The sequence below is a fragment of the Emydura macquarii genome, unplaced genomic scaffold (assembly GCF_026122565.2).
Source record: "Emydura macquarii macquarii isolate MOO-44397 ecotype Brisbane River unplaced genomic scaffold, CSIRO-AGI_Emac_v2 contig_1947, whole genome shotgun sequence".
Classification (NCBI taxonomy): Eukaryota; Metazoa; Chordata; order Testudines; family Chelidae; genus Emydura; species Emydura macquarii.
In genome coordinates, this window is record NW_027132084.1 from 1,472,015 (window position 1) to 1,498,380 (window position 26,366).

General features: G+C 51.3%; 1 protein-coding gene across 1 annotated transcript in view; it reads right to left on the reverse strand.

Annotated features, from left to right (window-relative positions):
- LOC137159859 (serine/threonine-protein phosphatase 6 regulatory ankyrin repeat subunit B-like) overlaps window positions 1-26,366 on the reverse strand; it is a 78,044-nt gene that overhangs the window by 13,971 nt on the left and 37,707 nt on the right. The window contains exons 11-22 of the mRNA XM_067558318.1: window positions 23,409-23,510; window positions 23,207-23,305; window positions 21,222-21,350; window positions 20,111-20,239; window positions 19,278-19,394; window positions 16,925-17,023; window positions 12,209-12,409; window positions 9,869-9,967; window positions 5,008-5,214; window positions 2,952-3,050; window positions 2,049-2,147; window positions 941-1,087 (exon numbers count right to left, since the gene is read on the reverse strand). Coding sequence (XP_067414419.1) covers window positions 941-1,087; window positions 2,049-2,147; window positions 2,952-3,050; window positions 5,008-5,214; window positions 9,869-9,967; window positions 12,209-12,409; window positions 16,925-17,023; window positions 19,278-19,394; window positions 20,111-20,239; window positions 21,222-21,350; window positions 23,207-23,305; window positions 23,409-23,510 — 1,527 coding nt within the window. The remainder of the gene's footprint in view (window positions 1-940; window positions 1,088-2,048; window positions 2,148-2,951; window positions 3,051-5,007; window positions 5,215-9,868; window positions 9,968-12,208; window positions 12,410-16,924; window positions 17,024-19,277; window positions 19,395-20,110; window positions 20,240-21,221; window positions 21,351-23,206; window positions 23,306-23,408; window positions 23,511-26,366) is intronic.

The window sequence follows — 26,366 nt, forward strand, 5'->3', positions numbered from 1 at the left end:
TGCTTGATTCAGAGCAGAGATTTTCACACCAGATAACTCTGAATCAGACAGAACGGGATCTTGAATCTGAATCTCCCAAATTTCCAGGCCAATGACCTGGTCTCCAGCCCAAAAGCCTTCCTGATGAAAGTTCGTGGAAACCAAAAATCTTTCGCCTTTGATGAAACAGCCTATTCTGGCAAAACGTTCCAACCAGCTCTACCCGCCTCCCAGATCTGGAACAAGTGGTGCCGTGGGACCAAGAGCTGCAGCATCAGAGTCTCTACACTGCGCAAGTTCCACGCATAGCCCATCCCATTCAATCAGGGCCTTGGAACCGAGAGGCTGTAACCTCGCCGTTTGTCTTCCACACCTCCCGTTTCTGGCCCTTTGGAAAGCCTCCCACTGTAGCCAAATGCATGACCTGCTCCTAACCAAGGAGAGCAGAGATGTGAAGAGGCAAAGACAGATTTCCCAGGGTGAATACAGGGGTGAATCCTTGTCCTCGCTCCATGAGAGAGGAAGCAGGGAAGCTGTGTTACACAGAGTGCAGTGACATGACGAAGGGAGTTGGAGGGGATAGACAGGGGGGTTCTTCACAGCCTGCCTGCCCCAGGTCTGGGGTCCATCCACAGTAACATGGAAGGGTGTGATGGGGCTGTCCAGGAGCGTATGTCGGGTGTGAGGATCTGCGACTTTGAAGGTTCACTGGCTAAAGCCACAGCATGGAAGGGAGTACGGTTCTAGTTGATGTGGAAAGTAGTAGGGCAGTTCTGATCTACATCAGCAGCAGAGAGAGCTTTTCAGGGGAGAGGACATGGGCCAACCACACAGTGAAATCAAATGGCTCCATAACACAAGTCCCTATGTTACGTTGCTGCACGGGAATACACAGGTGGGATCGGGGTGCCGTGTGTCAGCCTGGCCCTTCATCCCTCTCCAGGACTGGCTGCTGCATTACCTCACTGCCTTGCTCCTTGACCGGCTGTCCTCCGGAGGTGAGTTTCGGAGGCTCGCTGCGCATGGCGGCTAGTCCCCTGGTGAGCATGTCTCGGACGAAGTCCAGCTGGCCATAGTGTGCTGCCACATGAAGGGCAGTAAATCCTGTCTTGGAAGGGAAAGAAAAACACATCCACAGTTCAGGGAAAACAAATGAGAGTTGCTCTTTTAAATTAACCAGAGTGCTCCCATTTAGCATTGGATCAAAGCCCCGTGCATGCCTGACAGCTGGAAGGAAGGAGGCTAAAAGGGAGAGGTCAGGGAAGACATGAGAATGACAGGAAAGAAAACAAAGAAACGGGGGAGAAATGGGAGGCAGAGTCAGAGAAGGAGCTTTCGGGGTTACACAACGTTTCAGGATGTGTCCTCTGCGTTTGGCATCCGCAGTGGACTCTGCGAGGCTCTGCGCAGCAGCAGGAAAAGAAGATACCCGACAAAACCATAGAAGGTTGGTCTTGTTTCAGGCACGAGAGCAGGAGCTGGGGGTTCTAGTCCCTTATCTGCCACAGGCTGAGATTTCAAAAAAGGACTAACAATTTCAGATCTATTTTTGGGTGCTCAACTTAAGTGTCCTAAACAGGCCTGATTTTGTGGAAGTGGAAGAGCACCCACCCTCTGAAAACCAGGTCCCTTTAGGGCATCCAAAAACCGATGCCCTCAAAATCACTAGTCACCTTTGGAAGCCTCGTCTCGATTTTGCTGGGCCTCAGTTTCCCATCCATAAAATGGGGATACTAATGCTTCCTTTCTCCCATCCTCTCTCTGGGATCTTTGTAAGCTCGTTGGGGCAGGGGCTGTCTCTCACTAGGTGTACGCACTGTGCCCGGCATAATGGAGACTAAGCATTACCAATAACGCACTTACATGCTTTGCTGTGTGGTTCTATCTCTGCTCACCACGCAGCCAGGTCGTGACGCTCACCTCTAACCCAGTTACAACAAACCCAACCCGAGTCGTGTCCACACCGCAGCTGTTTTCATAAGACAGCCACGGGTCAAATCTGCCTTCACGGCCAGCCCTAGCTATAGGTAGCAAGCTTCCCCCCTCCCCGCGCTGTGCAAAGCACTCACCGTGGTGCTGGTGATTCTCAAGGAGACACTGCCCTTCAAGACCTCCAGGACATTGATGTGCCCATGTTTGGCTGCCAGGTGAATTGCCGTCATTCCTTCCTAATGAAGAGGAGAGGACAGACATCACAAGGCAAGGCCTGGTGAAAGCCAGTGTGTTGTCACAGCAACGGAGGACATCTGGGTGAGGGACAGAGCCTTTGAACAGGCCTCCTGGGGTCTATTCGTATTCTTTGAGGTTCTGACACCCCCATCACAGCCTAACTCCGTGCTATGAGGGTACAATTCCAGGTGTCATTGGCCGGCTGTGCAGTCAGGACAACGGGAGAGCTACCGAGCCTGGAGCTGTGAGGAGACCCACCAAGAAAGAGGCGACTGGTTCTTTACAGGTGAGACATGGCCATCCTTTCACTGCTAGGGGCCGAAGAATGAACCCTTCACCCTGGGATGAAACAACCCACTACATTAATGTCACAACAGGACACCGTATTGGGACTAGTCTACGAGAGACAAACTGGGGGTGGGGTGGGGTGAGGGAGACGGAAACAACAGGGATGCTTTTACTTAGCACCTCAGAGAAATGGGATCACCTTCCTCGAAGGAAAAAGGGCTCAGACCCCTGCCCTCCATTCACAGAGGTGCAGCTCACGGGGCGGCACAAGGAGACGAATGCAAATTTTGTGGATGCACCTTTTCCTGCCAAAGGGAGATGCCCCTCTGAGCATGCACCCTGAAATGAGGGAAGGGCATTTGAACCCACTGGGGCGTGGGTGCTACAGGTCCCCTCTGAGTTGTTACAGCCCCCAGCAGCTCCTGCTTGTGACTCAGGAGGGCCCAGGCTGTCGGCCAAAGAGGGCAGCCATCACACATTGCGTTCACACCATCTGCAGAGCCCTCGGTACATACGCTGTCCTCATCGGTCGCCGAGGCTCCTGTCTGCAGCAAGACCTTCACCACCTCGCCGTGCCCGCCCGCCGCTGCCAGGTGCAGAGGAGTGGAGTTTGTCTGCAACACCAAGACAGACCAGCTGGGTAACTAATCATGTGTAAGCAGGGTCTGAGCGAGCTCTCCCCGCTGAGCTAGCTGGGGGTTGGGGGGAAGGCTTCAGGACCAGACTGTGTTTGCATGAGCACACTCACCCTGTCTAGGTGCTCAGGAGAGGGGACTGCCTCGCCCAAATGTTCCCTTTGGCTGGCGTTGGGTTACAAATCACGCTACTGTTAAATGCAAGGGCAATGAAAGGTTGTTCCTCTTATTGTCTGAGCAAAGGGCAGCAGAATGGTGCTTAGCCTGTCCTGATGGCGGGATCGGATCACCCTCATCTGAACTGAAATCGGTAAGCAGGGGGCTCGGATCCAGACCCCCCCTGTGAAAGGGGGGGGTAGGTATCCCTGTTGGGGGGCGTGGCTCTGTCTAAGAGCCCTAGGCGTGGTTAACGAGCCCCTCCCCACTGTTCAGAGATAAAGCTAATTAAGGCTCCATTAGGAGTCTTTTGTTTTCTTAAGTGTTCGCTAGAGCTGAAACCACTTGTTGTGGGACAGCAGGGAGCTGACAATCACTATCAGCTGGGTGAAACCTTCAGGGACTGACCAGCAGAGGTCTCGGTAGAGAAGCAGGTGGCAGCGGAAGATGATGGTGTGCATTGGCGAAGGCTGGCAGGACAGTCAGCGGAGCAGGGAGTGGCTGGAAGGGTGGACAGCAGATGCAGGGAGCAGCTGGCCCGGCTGCTGGCATAGCGGCCAGACAGCAGAGCAAGCAAACGGCATTCTTCCCCCGTCATCCTCCCAGCCAGGGTATGGGATGAACTCTGCAGCTGCACAAAACCGGCTCGAACCTCCCCGCCCAGTAACCAGGGACGATCACACCCCAGCCCTTGGGCGCCTCTCGAGGCAACACTTCGCCTCTCGCAAGCGCCAAGGCTGAGTGCAGAAAGGAGCCTCTTAATAAAGGGGAAAAGTCCCCCGGCCTTCACTTGGGAAAATGCTGCAAGCAGGATTCACCCGCAGAAAACCATGAACAAAACACTCGCCCCAGAGTACGTGGAGCAGCTTCCTTTGGCTTCAGGTTCTTAAGTCCAGCAACAAGAAATTCCTTTAATGTGCCCCTCCCTTCACAGCACCCACTCATAGGTGTTGTCCGTAGTCAGGGCTCATCCAGAGGCTAGAGCTGCAGCTGCAGAGTTCGCTTCCCAGCCTGGTTGGGGGGGAAGGGGAAAGAAGGCACCTTTGCTCGCTCCACCCTCTGGCGCTATGTTCTGGCCGCCCTGCCGGCCGCTCTGCCAGCCGCTCTGCTGCACACCATCACCTTCTGCTGCCACCTGCTTCTCCACTCTGACCTCTGGGGCTTGGTCTCTTGAGATTGCACCCTGCGATGCCAGTTTTTAGTGGGTGACCAGCCCCACTTAGTGGGGAACAGCCGTTCGTTACCCCTGCATTTAACACTAAACTGATTTATAACCCAGCACCTGCCAAAGGGATCATTTGGGCGAAGCAGTCCCCTCTCCTGAGCACCTAAGAAGGGTGGGTATGCTCATGCAAATAGTGGCTCGGTGACCCTGCTTTCATTCAGACCCTGCTCACATCACTATTACTGGGATGCCCGCTGTCCATGGAGCAAGGACTCCGATAGCGTGGCCGTGCAACAAGGGTAATCGAGGCACTGAGAATAATCCACTGGGTCCTAGCCAGGCAGTGCTTGAGCTTTCATATACGTGGGAGACAGGAGGTGCAATACCCCCCTTCCTCTGTACAGGTCCAGCGCCAGCTCCCAAAATCCCGGCCGCAGAGTGTCCATGGAGAGTTCTCCATTTTCCCTTTTACTCCTGCATGAACGTTTAACTCCCAGATTCCTCATCCCGCTAGGACACTGGAATAGGCACAGATCTCGCCTGCGGGGTCAGTTCTGTGTAATGCTACACAGCGGGACAGGGCAAAAGCAAGGGGACACCACCGCATGGACTCACCTTGTTGCGTGCGGTGGTCACCCCCACCTTGTTGAACTTCAGCAGCTCCTTGATCACAGCAACGCTGCCTTTGGAGGCAGCTATGTGGGCGCAGGTCGAACCTTCCATGTTGGCAGAGGTCACCAGTTCCGGCTTGTGCTTCAGAAAGAGTTGAACCACCTCCGAATGGTCATTCTCAGCGGCCAAGTGCAGCGGGGTCTGTCCTTGCTGAGGAGAAGACGGAGCCAGGCACCATAAAACTCCAGCCTGTGACTGAACCGCTTTGGGGCTTTGGTTGTGTCTCGGTTCCTCTGGGGTGGGCTTGGCCAGAGGTTAGAGGCCGGGGCGAAAGGGGGGACATTGTTCAAATTCACACGTTCAGATTTGAAGGGCAAAAATGTCCAGAAATTAAAGGCTTCTTCCAGAAAGACTGGAAATTCAGCCATGGGCCACCTGGACTGTACCTGAAGGGTTATGGTGGGAGGTAGATCAGACTTTGTTTGGTCAGGCAGCTGGAGTCTAAAACCAAAATCCAGCCCACATCCGTGAGGGTTGAATGGAAAAGCATTTTAACCTGCCAAGACCATTGTCTAAGATCCTATGTTCCTGCTGAAGCATCTGCTGGCAGCACCAACTCAGCCTCCAAAGCAGGGCATGGCAATTCAGGGCACGAAGTCCCTTCTCTGCTTGAGGCATTAGGAAGATCAAAAACAGGAGGGGCATTTTGCCTGTGTTCTCTGGCTGCTGCCACTGTTCCCTAATGTACCTGTGAACCTGCAGCGTAGAACTACGGTACCATCGACGCTGCCTGGACTGACTCACCCATGGGCCCTCTCTAGCCTGCTCGCCAACAGCAGGACTTGCTGGTGGAGATGGACTAGGGGCAGGGGTTTAGAAAGCAGCTAAAACACCTGGTGCTCAGCTGAGAGGTGCACAGGTGAAAGACACGGGTGGCCATGTGTGTGCATACACGGTGGAGAAGGAAGCTTGCACGGCTACCGGGATAGTGCAGGCAATGGCAATGTAAGTGTGAGTTTCTGCAATGACATCTTCAGAGAGGTCAGGCTAGTTCCTTTCACCAGCACTAAATTAACATGCCCAGAGCTCTCTTCACAGTTCCCTTTTAAAGCACGGGATTTCACACCACTGCCACATCCAGGTTTCTTTCCACCTCCACCCAGCGACACAGATATCTGCAATGAGTCGGCTGGTCCAGTCCAGATCACTTTTCAGCCGTGCATGTTCCATATTCAACTGGCCAGATTATTTATCTGCCCAAGGGGACTACTATGGAAATCCTAAATGGGTGATTGCAGCACGTAAATCTACTGCCAGGGAAATCCCTGCGGTTTGACACACAGAGCCGGAATGACCAGGAAGTGGAAAGGGAGGGCAATGGAGAAAGATGCTGTTGTGAAAGACAAATGTCTCAGATAAGGAGCGATAGAGGAAGAAATATTAGACAAGAGAGAGATAAACTGGGGTTTGTTTAGCCCAGAAGGAGGCTATTGGCAGCTGGCGATGGCAGAGTCTGTTATTTCTAATCTTCTTATATGCAGGCAAAGGGCTGAGCAGACAGCACACAGCACAATACAATGGCAAGTCAAGCGAGTGCATCCTCACTAGACAGGCTGAAGGCTTTGCGTCAGCCTTCGCTATTTACCAAGGTAAGAGAGTGCTAAATGAGCCTGGCCAGGGCATCTATTCCGAACCTTGCATGGAACCTTACCCGACATTACTGCAGATGGACCAGCAGCCCCCAAACTGGGGGTGTTTAGACCTAGATTTTAAAGGGAGTAACTGGGACTGCCAGTGCTTAAAGAGGTCTGAAGAAAGTGTGTGTGCAGGAGTCTATCATCATCTGGGAGCAGCAACTTTGATAAGACTGTGCCTAACATGTCCCCCTCAGTGTTCCAGCTCGACTTAAACATATACTGTTTGCTGGCTCTATGCCCCTTCGCGACCATCCCGCTCCCTGATGCTATGCATGGGGACAGCTGCTTCTTTCAAATTGTTCCGGGAGCAGGGAACCCACAGCCCCGCAGTGCCACATTAACATCGCTGAGGAACCAGGTTGCACAGATATGAGCTATCTGCCTCCTCCGGCTTTGCATCAATGCACAGTGACGTGGCATAGCACGGCAATCTTGCGGGGAACAGTGGTGCTGAGGGGTTTCCTTGGTTGCCAATGCTGGGGCTCGGATATTGGCTGTGTAAATACTCATAAAGGCACGTCAGGGTCTGATGCACTTGCGCCCTCTCCGTGGTCTGCTGAGGCGGTCAAAGGGGCCTGCCTGGGTTGCGGCAGCAGAGTTTTGCTGTGCCCCAGAAGGAGTCAGCAGCACTGGGGATCTCAACTGTGCATGTTTATTTTTGGATGCTCAGTTTAATACACCTCCAGTTTTAAAACTGCCCCGGGTCTGGGAGGGGAACAGCTGCAGGCTGTTTTTATGGGAGGCAGAAAGCCAGGGGAAGCAGCTGTGAGTGGGGCCCTGAGAGGAAGCAGAGGTAGATCTTCTTGGGCACAGAGTTTGCTGGAGAGGCAGGCTGGGGGATTTCAGAGCAAGGGAACTGCCTGCTATTGGTTTCCACTGCATTCAGGGAAACAGGACTTTATTGACACAGGATGTCCACCAAACAAGAACAGACCTGATTGTAGCATCGGTTTCTCATCCTAACAGCAACAGTCAGGGAAGGCCCTGAATTTTGGCTAACACATGTAATATCAACGCATCACGAGGCTGTGCTGTGAGCTCAGGATTAGTCTAGGCCTCCTTAGGTGTCCTGCAAGCTAGGCTGCTGGTGGATAATCTCATATTTTTTACACCCATGCCCGCCCACGGGGTACTTCACAGGGGGCCTTTCTGGATCTCAGCAATAGCGGAGGATCAGCAGTTACCATTCCTATATGATTAGCGCTGACTGACTTTTTCGTTGAGGGTCTTGCAGAGGCTCCAAGGACTAATGGGTCATGGAGAGCAATCTCCCCAGTGGAGGAAGTCGCTCCAGGTTATAGTCAAGGCACCGTGGTCTGGGGCAATATGAGGGAAGATTGCATGCCGGCTAGCCCCGTTGTACCAGTTCTATGTCCATACACAGGACGTGGGTCTCCAGGGCTCTCCAGCCAGCCCTTTTCAGTCAGATCCTCCAAATTCTGGCTGGTCAGCTGAGAATTGCACCAGCAGGAGAGAGAGGTCGCAGCTGGCAGAGGTGGCTCCAGCATCACCCACCTCTCCCAGGAAACAGGTTCTGCTGAGGGACAAAGTGAGCGTGCAGGGCAGAGCACTGGTAGCTGATCCCTTAGGAACGTTATGCCATTGGTGTAAGCCAGTGCAGCCCCACGTCTCTTCTAACTCATGCTTGGATAGGCACAGAGCAGGCCATTGAATCAGAGAACTGTAATCAGCTTCCAACTCCCCTATGCCAAGAGGATGTCTGTGTAGGCCAGAAAATCTTTTGAAAAGATCAAGTAACAATTGAACATGCTCCTACGCTAAGGCGCTGTTAATAACAGTGACTTATACCAATTGCTGGCCTTTGTGTTTTACTTTCTATTTTTCCCTCTTGTTTTCCATATGGTGCCCTGACCATTCCTGCTTCCCAAGAGGTAAGACGGCCCCTCCAGCGTGCTCCTGATTGTTATTTTTAGCACAGGAACTGACAGTGAGAATGACACAGGAATCAGCAGTGGAAAGAGGCCAGCGAGTGAAATATCCGGTCATAAAAGCCAGCACAGAATGTTTGCAATAAAATATCTGTATGCAGGGAAAAAAAGCAGAATGGGACACAAAGCAGAGCAGCAAGTGATGAAAAGTGATGTCTGGCGCAGGTGTGGGGAGGTGTAAGCACTCCCGCCAATGCAATAACAACCCTTGGCATCTCTAACTCATCTTCCACTGGAGGAGCTCACCCCCCCCCCAAAGAATTAAGCCTCACAATGAATTAGAGCCCTGAGAATGATCTCTGACCCCAGTTTACAGATGGGGGAAACTGAGGCACAGAGCGGTCAAGTGACTTGCCCATGGTCACAAAGCGAGTCAGTGGCAGAGACAACCCCACCCTCCCAAAGGAGTCCGAAGGTGGATTTCTTGGCACATCTGACAGCAGCTGATCGAATTCAACTGAGCAATAGATTAGAAACAAAGCAGGGGAGCAGGATTCCTGGGGGTTAGAATAAAAGCAGTGTCCTGCCCTTTATACACCTCCTGAGAGCCAGCTGATGGCATTATGTAGTAGTAAGTCTCCGGCCCAGTGGTGAGGCTTCCTTTGGGGAGGAAGGACAATCTAACAGCTAAGGCCCAGAGCTGCGATTCAGGAGACATGGGCTCTACTCCCAATCCTTAGACCACTTGTTATGTGTCTCATCTCACTGCCTCCCACCAACCCACGGGGTTAAACTCCTCAGTGCCTGTCAATCCTGACAAGAGCCAGGCTACAGGAGAACCAGGAGTAATCCTCTGGGAGAGTTAAAAGGTTTCTGGGCCGTCGGGCTCTGAGCTGTAGAGCTGGCATTCTGCTGGTGGAATGGCAGTATGGGGTGTAGGGGCATCAAGCACCCCACCACCAGGGCATGGGGTCCCCCTACCTTAAGGCATCATCAGAGGAAAGGAGCAATCAAACAGGGATAGGGACGAGAAGGCTCGTGGGTAACAATGAGACCCTGGGTCACATCCAGACGTGAAGAGCTCAAGGAGAAAGGAAATGATTTGGTCTTTGGCCATGGTCACAAAGCAGAGGGATGGGACCTTCTGAACTTCAGGATGTTTTGCCCCCAGATATGTGCTTGTTTCACGAGCGCTCCTGAAACACAGTCCCCTGTGCAGGCAGCAGAGCCTGGCTGCGGGGTCGGGACAGGGTGCGAGCACCCGCGCGGGAGCCTTACAATGTCGGTGGCGTTGACGTCGGCGCTCCTGTTCAGCAGGCTGGTGCACACGTCCAGCTGGCCGTTCAGCGCCGCCAGATGCAGAGGGGTTCGCTTGGTCTGCCCGGGAAGAGAAGCCAAACACAGGTCAGCACATGGCATCACCCCCCAGGAGGCAACACAACACCGGGAGAGAGGACAGCCTTGTAGGGAGACGAGCGTGTGTGGACGCCTGCTCTGGGGCAGAGACGGCCTTTGGCCTTTAAAAGCCTAGGGTATGAATTCGCTAGGGAAAGAGGCGTTTTCTTTACCTCGTGGCAGCTAACTTGAGGGAAAGTCCGACTGAAGGCAGGGCAGTTTGTAGCTTCCACACGTTAACAAACGGAGGTGAGGCCAGGGAGAAGCCTAGAGTTTATCCCTCACCTGCTAACGCTTGTGAAAGTGACACGCGGCCTTGTCTTGTGGTGGTCACCAGGTGTTAGCTAACAAGACACCTCTTTCCCCAGTGAAGACGCGTTCTAGGGTTGTTAGCACATGCTAACAAACACCTTTGAAGAGCCTGGTGTATTCACGTGCTAACCCCGTCAGATTGAAGCCCAGACTGGCCCTGGCTTTCACTCAACCAAGTCAGCACGTGTTAAAGGCAGGCGGCCTTGTCCGCACTCGACTTTCCCAGCATGTCAGCGAACACCACACCTTCTAGCTTGGTCCAGACAGCACCCAAGAAACTGAGAATGCCGTTCTCCACCATGATGATCTGACGTCTCATGCAGCTGGGACACTCACCTTGAAGCTCCCTCAGAGTCCCTGCCCACTTTCTTGGACTGTGGATGACGTGCTGTGTTGAGCTTCTCCAGGGCAGACCCAGAACGCCCAGCCCAGGGGCAGGAAGGACTCCGGTGTCTTTTTACCCACCTTTGTGCCCTCCGGAGCCTGGGCTGCCTCGAGGACTGGAGAGGCTCCCAGCATCGTCTAAGCCATGGAAGAGTTATTTCCGCAGCTGCCACGGGGCCATAGCACTGCCTAGAGTCTCCTCAGCATTGTGTACTGTGGCTCACCCTGGCCGCATCCCGCCTGTTCCCAGCCCTGCCTCTTGCACACCCCGTACAGCAGGGTTTGTGAGGAGATCCCTCGGAAACACAGGTTTCCCCAATGCCTGTGCTAGGGCGCTGCGCCTCCAGCCGGAGAGGGGACTTTTAGGGCCCCTTTACACCACTCTGACCCTTTTACCAAGTGACTGGAATGGGGGGTGAGCGCCTCACATCATGTACCACGGTGCTGTGGTGGAAATGGACCCAGCTGGAAGTGAAGTGAAGGGCTCTATGGGGTCGGAAACCACATGGCTGATATGTTCGTTCCCAACAGCCACCAGCTTAGCAGCCTTTATTTTGGTAACTGCCACTTTCCCGAGGGAACCTTGACAGAGGTTGATGTTATTGCAATTCTAAACTTATCCCAAGCACCCCAGGCACTGTCCAGCAGAAGGAAGCTGGCGTAGCTGGTGGCCTTTTTTGCTGTTTTTATGCAGCTCGGTGCCTCCTCATTGCGGGGGTCTGGGCCCTTGAGCCATTTATTTGCTCGCTGATTGAAGCCAAACTTGAACAAATAGTCTTAATGAGATGCAAGGCCAAGCTCTGATTTAAGTAGGGTCAGCAAAGGGCATGAGGAGACAATCGGAGCCGTTAGCATCTAACTTAACCCCGCAGAGACTCAAGAATGGGCTTATTTTAGACCTGACCAAAGGGTTTCATGTCCACCTCTGCCTCTGCACCTAAAACCTGTTTGGGTCAGAACGAGAACGTCTGCTTCTGAATGAGCTTCATTAGCACTTTGGGTTTCTCCTGCTTAAGAATTTGTCTTTTTCTGTAAAACGCAGGCAGACTTCTGGCAGTTTTTGGTTTGGTTTCCCAGAGTTTGGGCCTAGAAAGCTGGCTCCTCATGGCTTTCTTTGCCACTGTTGTTGTTTGCTAATAGTATAGTATGGTGACACCTAAAAGCCCCCATCAGGGATTGGTGTCCCATTGTGCTAGGCACTGTACACATATATCAAAGAAATGCTCCACGCCCCACAGAGCTTAACAGTTTACACATGCGGCAAGACACAACAGGGGAATAAGCCAATGAGCAGAGGACGAGGTGAACAGTGAGTCAGGAACGGTGAGCATAAGTCGCTTTTCTGATACAATCCAAACCCACTGAGTCGGATTCCTTCCTGCCAGCATACTGGCCCGATCCCTCTGACTCCGAAGGCTGCTCGCCGTGCGACATTTCAATCTAAGATCCTCCCCACCCAGACGGCCGCCTCGGTAGCCAGGCTCCCACACACGGGCAGTGTCGTCACGCTGACAAGCCAGTTCTTACCAGGGTCATAGCATCAATGCTGGCCAGGTGAGTCTCCGTGAGCAGCTTGACTAAATGGTTGTAGCCGTTCTGAGCGCTGAGGTGAAGAGGTGTCAGGCCCAGCTTGGTCTTAGCATTGACGAAGGCCTTGTGCCCCAGCAGGACGTCTGCAATCTGGTCATGGCCATTCTCTGCTGCCAGGTGCAAAGCGGCTTTCCCATGCTGCAAACAAAGCCACATGATTAGTGCTGCAGTTACCCGGGGAACCAGAATATCCCAGAGATGGGCCCATGGAACCACGAATTTGAACCTCCCATTCACAGGAACGTCCTGTGCGCTCCGGACACTATAAATACCGGGCCATGAAAGCAGTGCTGCCTGACTATTTTTGACCCTAGTCAAAGCCGGCGAATGAGGTCTGAGCTCTGTGTGGGTGTATAGGCATCACTGAAACGAGGCAGACTGGTCCAGTGCTCAGGGCGCTTGACTGGCACTCAGGAGACCTGGGGTCAAGGCTCTACTCCAACAACTGCCCGTGTGACCTTTGGCAAGTCTCGCTTAGCCTCTCTAGGTCGGTCTATACGGCACGAAAAGAGCAGCAGCAGCAGCAAGCCTCAGCGCCTGGGTCAGTTAAGTGGGGCTTGTGCTGCGGGGTTAAAAATAACAAGGTGGATGTTTGGGTTCAAGCTGACACCCGGGGAGGGTTTCAAAGCCCACTGCTATTCTTAGTGCAAGTCCTGAGCAGCTGAGTCTTGCTCCCATGGGTTTCTTTGCAGTGTAGATGTACCCTCTGTGTCTCAGTTCCCGATCTGTAAAATGGGGATAACCGCACCTCAGAGGGGGCTGTGAGAGGGGCCAGGAGATAGATGCTGCCCTCCAGTGGCTGGACCCCAGAGAGTACATAGATCCTACTGTTATCAGCCAAAGGAGCTCTCTTTTAGATCAACTACTAGAGGCCAGTGTTTCTGGAGCTGCAGGATACGGGTTCTAGTCCCTGCTCCCCAGGCATGCGAGCTTGTGTGGTCAGTGTGTTGTCTGCAGCATATGAAATTACTGTAGTGTCTTTACTGCACCAAGAAAGAGTTTTAATACCCTCTCTGGCATGGGCGGCGGGGGAGGCTAGCTCCTTGTCTCACCTCTTCCTCCCACCCACACTCCACCCCAGGCTCTGCACGACCCCCTCTCCCCACTGCTGGAGGGACGCAGCAAGCAGTGGGTCTCATAGGGGCTGGGGGTGAGAAGGGACTGATTGAGTGGTGGGCGGTTGGGGCGGAGGATAGGAGGGATGTGGTGGGCAGGGTGGTCTTGTGTGGGGGGGTGAGGAAGGATGCAGTGGGCAGAGGGGACTCTCAGGGGGGACGAGCAGCAGGCGCAGGCACATGGAGGTGAGCGGCAGGCTCTGGGGGCTTTGGAGAAGGGGTGGAACAGGGAGGGGCAGAGGTGGGGCCACTACGCCCCAGGCATCTGGTGGGGGGTAGGCCGCAGCTGCGTCGGGGGGGTTTAACCCACCCTGGCCTATTATACCCACCGTCCATGCTCTCTGGCCAGAACAATACAGAGCCAAATACATATCAGAGATTTGCCTGCATAGCCTCCTTATGTATTTATTTAGCATCGTAGATGTCCTATGCGTTACAGACCGTGTCCCTGCCCCAAGGAGCTGACAAACTAATTAATCTAAAAGCACAGCTAGCTAGAGGAGACAGTGGCAGGGAAAGATGGCTGCATGGTTTTTCCAGGCAGAGCAAATCATCTATGGTGTTTGCTTCGCATTTTTCTTGTTTGTTGCATTTGAATAAGGTCTATTGCATGACTGGTATGGGATTTAGATTGCTCCCTTCAGTGGGCTACTCTGGGAAAAAGCGTTCTAAGGGGGGGCTATGAACGAGCCAACAAGCTATGTGTATTTGACCCTAGAGATACCCCCCCGAGACTTGTCCCATCACTTTATGCTCAGTAAAAGGGCCAGTCAGTGTGGTGGCCGGACATGAGCAAGAGCAAAGAATAAAGCATCTGCATGTGAACACTGCAGAACTAACAGACCAAAGAATCTTTAATAACAACACCCCTAAAAGAGACACCTAGGAAGAGACTAGCTGCAGATTGATGTGAAGCCAGGTAATGTGACATCATTACCTGGTAGTTGTGGACAATTTTCTCGGGTATGTAGAAATAATGTAGTTGAAAGACATAACATGTTGCAGAGTTATCCAGAAACTGAGATGCACTTTTGCTCACTTTGGTATTCCAGAACAACTAGTGACAGACAATGGACCACAATTCACTGCATCAGAATATAAATCATTCCAAATGAAATATGATTTTGATCATATTCTTAGCAGCCCACATGACCCACAAGCAAAGGAGAGGCTGAGAGAGCTGTAGAGAAAACCAAGAAAATCCTACAGCAGGAAGATCCATTCCTTGCTCTTCTGGCTTACAGATCAACATTAATAGCAGCTACTGGATATAGTCCAGCCCAGCTCCTGATGGGAAGACAACTCAGCACCATTGTGCCAACTTTGGAAAAGAATCTGTCTCCAAAGTGGCCAGACATGAAGAGATTAGCCAAATCAGATAAAAAAGCTAAAAGGAAACAGTCATGGGATAAGAGGGAAGGTCCTCTCATGGATCAGTAACTGGTTAAAAGACAGGAAACAAAAAGTAGGAATAAATGGTCAGTTTTCAGAATGGAGAAAGGTAAATAGCGGGCTCCCCCAAGGATCTGTACTGGAATCTGTACTGTTCAACGTATTCATAAATGATCTGGAAAAAGGGCAAACAGTAAGGTGGCAAAATGTGCATATGACACAAAAAATTACTCATGATAGTAAAGTCCAAAGCTGACTGCAAAGATTTACCAAGGGATCTCACAAGCTGGGTGATTGGGCAATAAAGTGGCAGATGAAATTCAATGTTGATAAATGCAAAATAATGCACATTGGAAAACATAATCCCAACTGTACATACAAAATGATGGGGTCTAAATTATCTGTTACCATTCAAGAAAGAGATCTTGGAGTCATAGCGGATAGTTCTCTGAAACTATCTGCTCAGTGGGCAGCAGCAGTCAATAAAAGCTAATCATGTTAGGAATCAATAGGAAATGGATAGATAATAACAGAGAAAATATAATAATGATACTATATAAATCCCACATCTTGAATACTGCGTGCAGTTCTGGTCACCCCATCTCAAAAAACATATATTGGAATTGGAAAAAGGACAGAGAAAGGCAACAAAAAGTATTAGGGATATAAAATTGCTTTGTTATGAGGACAGATGAAAAAGACTGGGACTGTTCAGCTTGGAAAAGAGACAACTAAGGGCAGATATGACAGAGGTGTATAAATCATGATTGTGGTGGAGAACGTTAATAAGAAAGTGTTATTTGCCCCTTTACACAACACAAGAACCAGGGGTCACCTGATGAAAATAGGTGGCAGCTTTAAAACAAACATAGGGAAGTACTTTTTCACACAACGCACTGTCAACCTATGGAACTCCTTGCCAGGTGATGTGGTAAAGGCCAACAGTATAACTGGTTTAAAAAAAGAATTGGATCAGTTCATGGAGGATAGATTCAATGGTGGCTATTAGCCAAGAGGGTCAGGGATGCAGCCCCATGCTCTGGGTGTCCCTAAGTCTCTGACTGCCAGATGCTGAGACTGGATGACAGGGGATGGATCACTCGATAATTGACCTGTTTTGTTCATTCCCTCTCAAGGCATTGGCCACTGTCAGATGACAGGATACTGGACTAAACAGATCACTGATCTGACCTAGAATGGCCATTCTCATGTTCTTATGTTCTAAGATCTTATGAACACTTTTACAACAGGTGACACACAGTTAGAAAACTACTGGGTCCAGAACCTGGTGACTGTATTCATGTCAAATTGGATGGAGAAAAACGATGGATCACTCTAGCTGTTGTAAAGAAAAAGAATTCAAAGCCCAGATCATACGTGATCAAGACCAACAGTGGAGTTCAATGGAAACCATCGACATCTAGGGTTTGTTCCTCAGAAACAACAACCAACAGAGCTAACTCTGCACAGAGGATGAGGAAGAAGACGGCAATGACTCAAGAATTCTAGACTGACCACAGCCAGTCATTGCAACTACAGGGGTCGAGCTGTGCTGTTAGCAAACCAGTATGTTTCAGAGACACTTAACAGACTGATACGTACTGAACTTCAAAGAGAGGGTGAGAGTGTAAATATTGTAAATGGTACGAATGTAGAACTTAAAGGGGGAGACAGAATGGAATGCTAACCTGTATTATAATGTGGGTAAAACACCTTATTTAAGCTAACATCAGCCGTACCTGGGAGTGCATCCAAGGATCTCGTGATGAACACATTCGGTTTGTGTCTGGCACAGACGGAAGCTCTGTAGCTAGCCCATATCTGGCACAGCCCGCACTCCTATTCTCATTCATTCCCCCTGTGACGGTGGTCAAGGAGGGGTACATCTGACCAGTCGGGCACTCCTTAGACCTCTCCAAGGAGCACGAGTCTGGAGAGACCTGCTGGCAGTAGGCCTCTAGCCTTGATGGCTCGGAGATTAGTAATGGCAACTCTGACTAAGCCTGTACTGAAGAGGGATCCCCCCCGGCTCCTCCCAGCCCCTGCACACACACAGCGCATTGCACCCCCTCTGCGAAGCCCAGGCTGGGTCACCGCCAGCTCACGCTAGGGCTGTGGTGACACGGAGGAGGCACCTGTCCCCTACCTCATCGAAGACGTCGACGCGGGCGTGGTGCTGGAGCAGGATCTTCACTATCGCTGTGTGTCCTCGATCCGCCGCCACCAGCAACGGGGACCAGCCATTCTGGAGGAGGGGGAGGGAGATGGGGCCTGCTTAGCTCTTTGTCCCTTCCCGGCTATTATCACAGACCTGGAGAGCCAGCACGCTCTGATGGTCAGAAATGCAGTTAATTCAGTGGTGGGGAGAGGTGCTGGGTTCGCCGCCCCCGTGACGGAAGCGCCGTTTAGCCACACAGCAGGTACAGCATGGGCAATGGCGGCCCTAGTTCCCTCACGCACCTTCCCGGCCGATGCATTCTGAGGGGACCCCTCCGGCTGTCACGTGGTACTTCAGTCTCGGCAATTGATAAGTCCCCGGCCTTTCTCTCGAGGCGGCTGTCAGTGAATGCCAGCTGTGCTGGTGGCTCTGTGACGTGGCCACTCAGGTCCTCACAAAGGCCACCAGCTCACCTCATGCCAGCCACAGAGATGGCAGACGGCAATGACTCTCCACCACTACCCACCCACCCAGAGGCAAATGACTCCACAGCCCACTGATATCCTCCTGGGCCAACTCCCCCTTCCCCCTACCTTCCCATTTCACTCATCCAGCTCTCGCGTGAGCGCAGAGGAGGGATTCACAGCCACTAAGCAAGCTGCACGCTGAACTCTTTCCAAGCCAACACACCGCCAGAGACTGCAGGTTTTACACTTTGGATCTTCCACCCACCCGTCAATTCCAGCCCCGCTTTCAGTTGTTTGGTCCCCTCCCCAAAATATGGCTAGCAATGACTGTGGTGAAATATGATACCACGAGGGTGAGTGCGACACAGGGTCCCCTGTGCTCTGTGAACAACTGTCATCTCAGACCTGACAAACTCACTATATCAAAGACATTGCTTACAGGGCGTTCGTCCATAAAGGGTAACATGTGAGATCTCTCTTGAACGCGTGCGACTTATTAATGTTCATAATCATGGCGTAATGTGTCTACAGGTAATATTTAAGGAATAACGTCACTACATTAAGATCAAAGAGCATCAACTTCAAAGTTAAAAGGAGTCACCAGGAAGTGATATGACTCAACGATGTAATGAATTCATGTAGGAGGGAGTTGCCACCCACCCTGGTCTGCCAGCGAGGTAATGCCTGGCTCAATGGGCTACCACTGGCCCGTCCCAGAACAGTCTATGGAAAACCCTCAGAGACCACTGCAACCAATCGAAACCATTTGGAGGTCAAAAAGGACATTCCAGCGAAGGGGGATCGCCCTGTCTATGAATAACGACAAGAGATTGACTCAGTACAACACAGAGCGAGGAGGAAAGGCATAAGGCACTCTGTCTGGATCCATTCCCTGAGGAGACATCTTGTTGAGCGGGGATGTCTCATAAAAAATTAGATCCTGGCTCCTGTGAATCCCGCTGGCTGTGCAACAGAAAGAATTTTGGGGGGGAGGGGAACCTCCTTCATTAGCTAAGAAAGGGACCTGTTAAGAAGTGTAGGCCCTAGTTCATGTGTTGTGATGTTTTTTTGTGTTGTAACTTCTTTCCATCCCTCTCTCGTTTCTAGCTGAAGCTCTCTGTTCTTCCTGAAATAAACCTTCCTTTGTTCTAGTGCAAACGCTGACGAGTGCTGTGAGTTACAGCAGACCAGTGGTTAAAGGTAAAACTGGGGAGCTGGGGTGCATGGCTCCTTTGGGGGCAGAGGATCGGGGATTTCTAAGTAGCCAGTGTAAGGGGCTGGATATCACAGGAGAATGCTTCAAGAGGACTCAGGGACTGGGTTCACCTCTTGTTAACCTGCCAGGCACAAACAGGGCTGGCGTAGCCTGGAGGAGAGTGGTTGGGTGGCTGACAGGCTGGTGCTGTGCAGGAGCTGACAAATCAGACGCCCTCACCCTGCAGGCAGAGGGTAAGAAGGTAACTCGCAGCTCTGGGTACCCCAAGAACCATCACACGGAGCTATAACTTATAGAGTCGAGGTAAGGAACTGTGCGGTTATCTACGGTTAGTGGGTTTTGGTCTCTCCCCTGACTTGTGAATCTAGCCTCCCACTGACATAGCTGGGAAGGGTTTTTCTTCAGCCTCCGAGTCAGTCTGGCAGCATCAGGGCATGCTGGCTATTTGCCGTTTCCCTGGCCATTCAAAGTTCAAGTTGCTGAAGGACACACAGTCTAGATGTTTGCACAGGACGCTCGGAGCAGAGCAGGACCCCCTCACCTCGCTTACACTGCAGTGCACCTCTCCCGAGCTAAACTTTCTTCGGGTCATTGCTCCTGCTGCGAAATGCACCACTCAGAGATGCAGGGGGGAGGCCTCAGCCCAGGGCGGAAATACCTTGGCTTGCTTGTTAATGGACTGCTGCATTCGGCGGGTGCTAATGTGCTTCAGCATCTCCAGCAGGGCGTCTGCATTGCCCACGCGGGCGCAGTAATGCAGAGGGGTCTCAAGTGACTGCAACACAGAAACAAGCACAGGGACTCAGAGAAACTTCTCTCCAGGCGCCCCGTTAGCCTGAAGAACTTTGCCACCCACCCGGCCAAGAGCAAGGATAACTTTGGGGGACACCTTAAAAGCTAATGTCCTGCCAATTCTGCATCGGCATGAAGGGAAGGGTTTGCTCTGGCATCCTTAACCAAAACTCCTTCCTCACCCCGCTGGTGCAGCATGCTTTGCACTGCTTGTTTCTCCAGCTGACATGCTCAACCCCAGAGGAGGCTGCCTTTCTGTGGGGCTGTGCGTATATAATTTGTGAAGTGCTTTGGGATCCATCAGGATGCGTATACATAGAAGTATGTGCCATGTACATACATTTTTGTTCTGAACTATTTTCTAAAGTCCAACGGCCAAGCCAAGCAGAATCCAATGGGCCACGTGGGGGGTTGTTTTCAAGAGAGCTAAGCACATAAGCTGCTTTAACAAGGACAGTGGCACTTTTGCCAATAACTCCCCATGTGGCCCACTGAATAAACTACTCTTTTGCTAGGAGCCTTCAGGACAAACAGGACACAGAATAAACTGCAGCTCCCTAGGTCTGGGAAAACCCAGGCCCCCAACTTTGCAGATCAGATCAGTCTGTTGGAAGGCGCTTGTTAGACGGCCTCTGTGTCTATAACAACAACATGACGTCACACATCCACTGAACCACGGTGTCCCAGGCTTGCGCATACCAGTTGAGTGGTGCGGGAGACATCGGCATCGTATTCCAGGAGCATGGCGATGATCTTGGTCTCCTCTTCCTCAAAGTGGACCATGTCTTTCTTCACTGCGGCAGCCAGGTGGAGGGGCGTCTCCCCTGCCTGCGACAGGGCATGCGCCAAAACACAAGCAGCAAAGCAGGGCGTGCACCCAGCGGCTCTGATCGGGCTATCACGCAGCACTGCTCTGTCACCCCTCGGGGTTAGCACAGAGCTTGGACAAGCACAGTCGCTCTGCAAACAAGGAAACCTGCACCCCTTCTTCCGATTCTCCCCTCTTCATTTATAGCTCCCACTCAGGGAGGCTGCCCTGGGTTTATCATTCCCGGTGTTCAAGGCTCCCCTATGTTCATGAGTGCTAGCGGGAAACCTCCTTCCTTGCTAGGTCCCTGATCTCACCACAGAAGGTCTAACCGCTCAGCGGGAGTTTGCTTTTCTGACTCAAGTCTTCCACTGAGCTCAGTAGGAATGTGGGGCTGGAACGGCAGCCCATCCGCTGTCCTAGGGTCTGGCCATAAGGTCCGTGAATTTGGATCAGGGCCATGGAGAGGGGCTCAGGGCAGCGTGGGGTGAGGATACGAGAGGGGACAGGAGAGGGAGGATTCCTGGGCCGAGGGTGGTCGTTTGGGCAGAGCCAGGCCCTAGAAGTGGTTCCTAGCACCACCGCTGTCCCAGACCTTCCCGCTTTGGAAGGGACCGGACACCCTGATGGAGGGCAGCAGCGGGGAAGGGAGACTTCCCAGGAAGCAGCGGGTCCTGCAAATAAAGCCCGCTTACAGTGCCACTTGCTAACTGAATTGATGCCCGCTGCCCAGTTCACAGGCCCATTCCCAGGCCCTTATCTATCGCACCGTGGGTGGGCACGGGGGGGCTTGTTGACATTCTCACCCCATGCCCGATGCCCAGCAGAGAAGCGGGGGCTCTGCCACGTAGCCCTGTGCCCCTCCATTGGACTGCGAGCGCCTCCGGCTCTCCCCAGGACAGAGACACACACTCATGTATATAACATGCCCTGTTTCACATGCCCAGACATTCAGGTATTGGGCCCATCTCACCTACAGGCCCCTCCCTCTACCCCAGTCACCTTGTTCTCCTGGTTGACGCAGGCGGTGGCCTCCACACGGCCCTTCTCCGTGGCCAGGTAGCTGAGGATCTCCTCCACCACGGGCAGGTGGCAGTGCCGCACTGCGACGTGTAGGGGGCACTCTCCGGCCTGCCAGCGGGGAGCAGGAAAGGGGCATTGAGATGGGTCTTCCCGAGCTGTCCCTGGCCCCCGGGGCTGCACACGTCCTCCCCCGCCATGATAGAAAAACAAGCTCCTCCAATCTCAGCACCGTTCCCTCTCTCGCCGCCCGGAAACGAAGGAGCTGCCGGGTGTGGAGACAGCAGACCCAGCCACCTGCTGAGAACCATCCCTCCAGCCTGACTCTAAACTTCTCCCTATTCAGCCTCCTAGATCGATGGACCGAATGTTCTAGGTCGATAGCCCGAATAAAGCTAATGGGGGATAATCCACCCCACTCCTTGAGGCTCTCAGTTCCCATCAGACCTCCACTGAGACGGCAGATGGCTCCAGCATGTATCATAGGGGTTGTTCTGTGGATGGTGCCCTGCATGGTACCCAAGTGCTAGGACTCTGCCTGAAATTCAAGGTCCTTGGAGTTTCAGGATCATTGTCTCTGACTCTCCCCCACCAAGCTAAGCATTCCTTAGTGTGAACACGGTTACAGTCTACACAGGGGATTTCCTATTGGCTGCACACCCAAACTCGAAGCAGGACTGATCTCGGCTACATCGGTCTTTCTAGCCCTGAGGCAGTAAAACAAACAAGTAAAACATTGGGGTAATGCCACACAAACCTTTGTGATGGAAAAAGGAGTCTTGAACAGTCCCCCACGCTCCCTTATTTATTTTTGGCACAGGTTTTGTCTGCCCTTCCAGACTCTATGGTGACTGGCCAGCTAGTGAAATGACCCCGTCACAGGAGAGTGAAGTGGAGCAGTCGAGAGGAGAAGCGACTGTTTCAAAGTCTTTGCTGGCTTGTTTATGACAACGCCTATTTCTAGTCAATAGCTAATTAACATCCTGGAGAAAGGAAGCGGTTGTTAGATGTTCACCCTCCCTCTCCCTGTTCAGCTGAGTCACAGTGAATGTTCTCTGAGCTGCTGGAGAGATTTTCCGACAAAATCAAGGAGCAGCAGCATTGACAGACGTGATGTATCTAAGGTAAAGAACGGACAATAAAAAACTAAAGCCCAAACCTTTCAGGCTGCCTTTCGACACCGGAGAGAAGCCACCAAGACACAAACCCAAGGGCTACACGCCTTTTTAGGTCTTCTCTAGCCACGAACCAGAAGGCAGTTGTGCGCATTTGGTTTTGGGGTGCATTTTAATGCTCCTGTGAATGAGAGTCTGAGGACACTGGCAAAAGCTGAGCCTCGCAAACCAAGCAGGACCAAGCTTCCTGCCACCCAGCTTTGCATTTCACCTCCATCATCCAGCCCTGGGGTCTCCCCTGACCAGACACTGCTCATGGAAATAAGTCTGACCCAGCTGCGAGGTGGGGAGCTACAGAGCTGACTGGGAGACCAGCAAATTCATTTAAACACTTAAAATCTAATTCCTGCGTGAGCCCAGCTTTCCAGAAAAGACAGACCAATGTATTCAAAGCTCTCTCCATCACCTGGTTATTTTTACTTGGCCTCATAACTGCTAAATAGCGAGCAATCATGGTTTGTTTGACAGATTGGTCTAACCCTTTGTGCAAATTAATATTAAGACTTTTTTTAGTTCTAACGTAAATCCCGAGGAGATAAGTCTGAGGGTGCAGAAACGATAATCACTGGTCCACTGTGGGGTGGATGGTCCCATCTGCTGGGGGTGCACTCAGACAAGTGCTCAGTACATAAACAGGTACTGGTTACTACTGACGGGGCAACACATGGGACTTGATGGGCCAACCATATGGTCTGCTCCGGCAAGTCTTACGTTCCCATTCTTTCCTGTAGAAGGTTCCTGAGACATGTGTCAGGGACTGAGTGTATCTTGGCACCCCAGGGGGTCGCCTACCTTGGACTGCCAGGTAAGTTCCCCTCCTTCCTCTATCAAGGCCTTGATCATCCTCAGGCTGCCGTGGCGAGCTGCGACATGCATGGCCGTCTCGCCGTTCTGCAGCCAAAACACAGCATTGATATGAGCTACACGCCAGCAGGATCCAGCCGCCCAGCTAACGCCTCCTCTTTGCCCCTAGGAACGTGGTCGCATGCTTTACCTCTTGCTCCACATTGACATCGGCTCCGCTCTTCAGCAGCATCTCTGCCACCTTCTCCCCCTCGCTGATGCGGGCTGCAATGTGCAGAGGCGTCTCCTGGGCCTGATGGAGACACAGACGAAGACTCAGAGCTCAGTGGAAAAGTGCTGGCTTCTCTTATTACATCCACTCAACCTGGGTCTCCTTGCAGTCTGGCATCCTGAGTCATCACTTACCCCTGTGCAAGGGGGTGCACCATAGGGGTAACATGCTGCCATTCTGTTCAAGTAGGTTTCACACCCACTTAGAACACAGGGTGCAAAACAGGGGAGAATCAGGCCTGGCATATTTCATACACTCCTCAAAGCCCATGATGTCAGTTTCAGTCTCGATGGGACACCTGGCATCTTCTTAGCCTCTCTGAGCTCCAGTGTCCAGACTGAGTGGCAGGAACCTCTCCTGTGCTGTGCTGTGACCCTTCTGCTTGACAATCAGTCCCATCCCTGCTCTGGAGCTTCAGATCTCATCCCCTGGCACAAGGTCATTGAGCCATGGAAGGAAATGTTCTGAATTTCTATTTTGTTTTGCGAAAACGTTCACATTCCCTTCCTCCCTCATTTTTATTAGCCGGTGCTTGTCATGATGATGTCACTGAAGAATTATAGCATCATCACCACATCATGGCAAGACATCTCATGTCATGACGCTGCGTCAGCTTAGGAGGTGTTTTGGTGCAGACTCCATGGTCAATTGCAGGGAATGGGACTGCCACATCGAAATCCACACTGGTCCACAACAATCAGAATGGGTGTCAACCCTTCCTTACCCTCCCCTCCTGGCTAATGGGAGAGTCATCAAGGTAGGAGGCGCTCTCCCTTTTCCCTTCTAAAACCCCAGATCTGGTTGCTTTGGTTTATATTTCTGTGATTTCATGTGTCCAGAAGTCAAAGGTGAACAGCTAAAACTATTACATCACCTGGAACCCAACCCAGTTAGCACTTTCTTTCCAAGGCAAAACCTCCTAACTAATAAATGGCAATTCTATTTTATTTGACAGGTTTCCAAACCACTGGGGATTTCTGTCACTGGGAAGATCAGACTGGCGTAGGTTAGCTCCATCTGCCTACCTACGAGATCCCCAGGACTACCTGGCTAGGAAACTGAGTTGCTAGTTTCAGCCTGATTTTTACAGCATGGTTTCTGAGAGCAGCATGGATTAAACCAAAGAGACTCACACAAAAAAAAAAGATTAGAGATGGGCAAAATTTTTCAGATAAAACTTTTTTTTTCAATTGAAAAAAAATGCAGATTTGGATTGACTGAAACATTTTGCAAATGGGTGTTGAATTTGCCTAATTGTTTTGGTCGAAAAAACAACAAAAATTCTGAAAAAGTTGAAATGTTTCGTTGGGACATTTTTAAAATGAAACGTGAGAACTTTTAAATTCTAAACAGCTTTTTGTTTTGAATTTTACTTCAATTCAATTAAAAAATTTTTTTTTAAAAGGTAAAAAAACTGGAAAACAAAACAGAATGGAATTGGTTTTGATTTTTCCGTTTGGCCACGGAACGGAAAAATCAGGTGCAGCTCCATCGGAGATGGAAAAACTGTGGTTGCAGGATTGCTGCCTACAGCACATGTGGACTAGATGACCCAAGAGATCATTCCATCTCACACTCGTAGGATTCTGCATTCTTCAGTGCAAAGGCTATTTTTAAATGTCTCCCACACAGAAGCTGTAGCCTAATTAATAGACAGGTATATTGATTATTGATCAACCTTTCAGACCACAGTGGTCGATCGGTGTTCAGTCTCCTTACAACCCTAGCATCAGGAAGATTATTACCAATATCATCAAAATGAGAGACCCCAGGAGCACATGAAGGACAGTGATACCCGAGACCTTCGCAATAACCTACATGGTTATTAATAATTTTGTTATGTAGATAAATGATGCCACAAAACACTGAAATACAACAGCGGACAGAAAGAGTGTGTGCAAAGTGCTAGCCCTATGTCTGATCACTCACATCTCCTGCTGAGGAACCTCGGAGCATCAGTCATTTTCTTTCCCATTATCACCTTCATCGTCATCATCATCCTGGCGTCTCCCCGTGCGTCCCCCCCACAGCACACAGGCTGGGCAGCACCTTTTATCCTGAGTTATGCTTACACCTACTAAGGGTCATACATACGGATAAGAGATCCAAGCCCTTTTTCCTTATCCATACTTCCACACCTCACTAATTTAGGGGTGCCTCCTCTCTCATTGACTATCTCAGTAACATCTACATCAATGAGTTACCATGGTAACTTGACGTTTTTACAGAATCCCCTGAAATGTTAGTATCAGGGATCTTGCAGTATTAACTGGTACATTGCAGTGTGTTTTGCAGTCTGTTGCTGCATGGTTTCCCGAACATCAGCACTTAACTCTTCTTTTACTTTTACACTTTAACGGTACTGGGTTATCTTTCAGTCAACTAGTCATGCCAACCTGTGTCAGGTCTCAGCCTTGGGCAGCTCAACTGAATATTTTACAGGCTGCTAGGCTCTGTGTTACAACACGAATTAATACTTACATTTCACCTCTATATCCCAAATATTCTTACTGTCTTTTATTCGTGGCTACACAGCCTCTGCCACTTCCCTTGGGAGAATATTCCACAGCCCATAGATCTCGCTCTTAGGGGCTTTGCCATCACTCCTTGTTATAAATCCCTGACAACCTCTGTCCCTCATAAGCATTTACATCATGGCCGTCAGCCCTTGTGTCCCACTGAAGTGATGCTTAACTGATCTTTACAGAGTCTTTCTGTTTATTCCAGCATCACACAAATAAAGAGGAATATTTCCAGCACAGAGGAGCTGTCTGTACAGGTCTCATTAGCTTTATTGGGTTACACACTGATAATTTCCCCCTCCCCCCAGTGACAATCCATCCCAGGATGTGCTATTTCAGATGAGTCTGCCTTTGC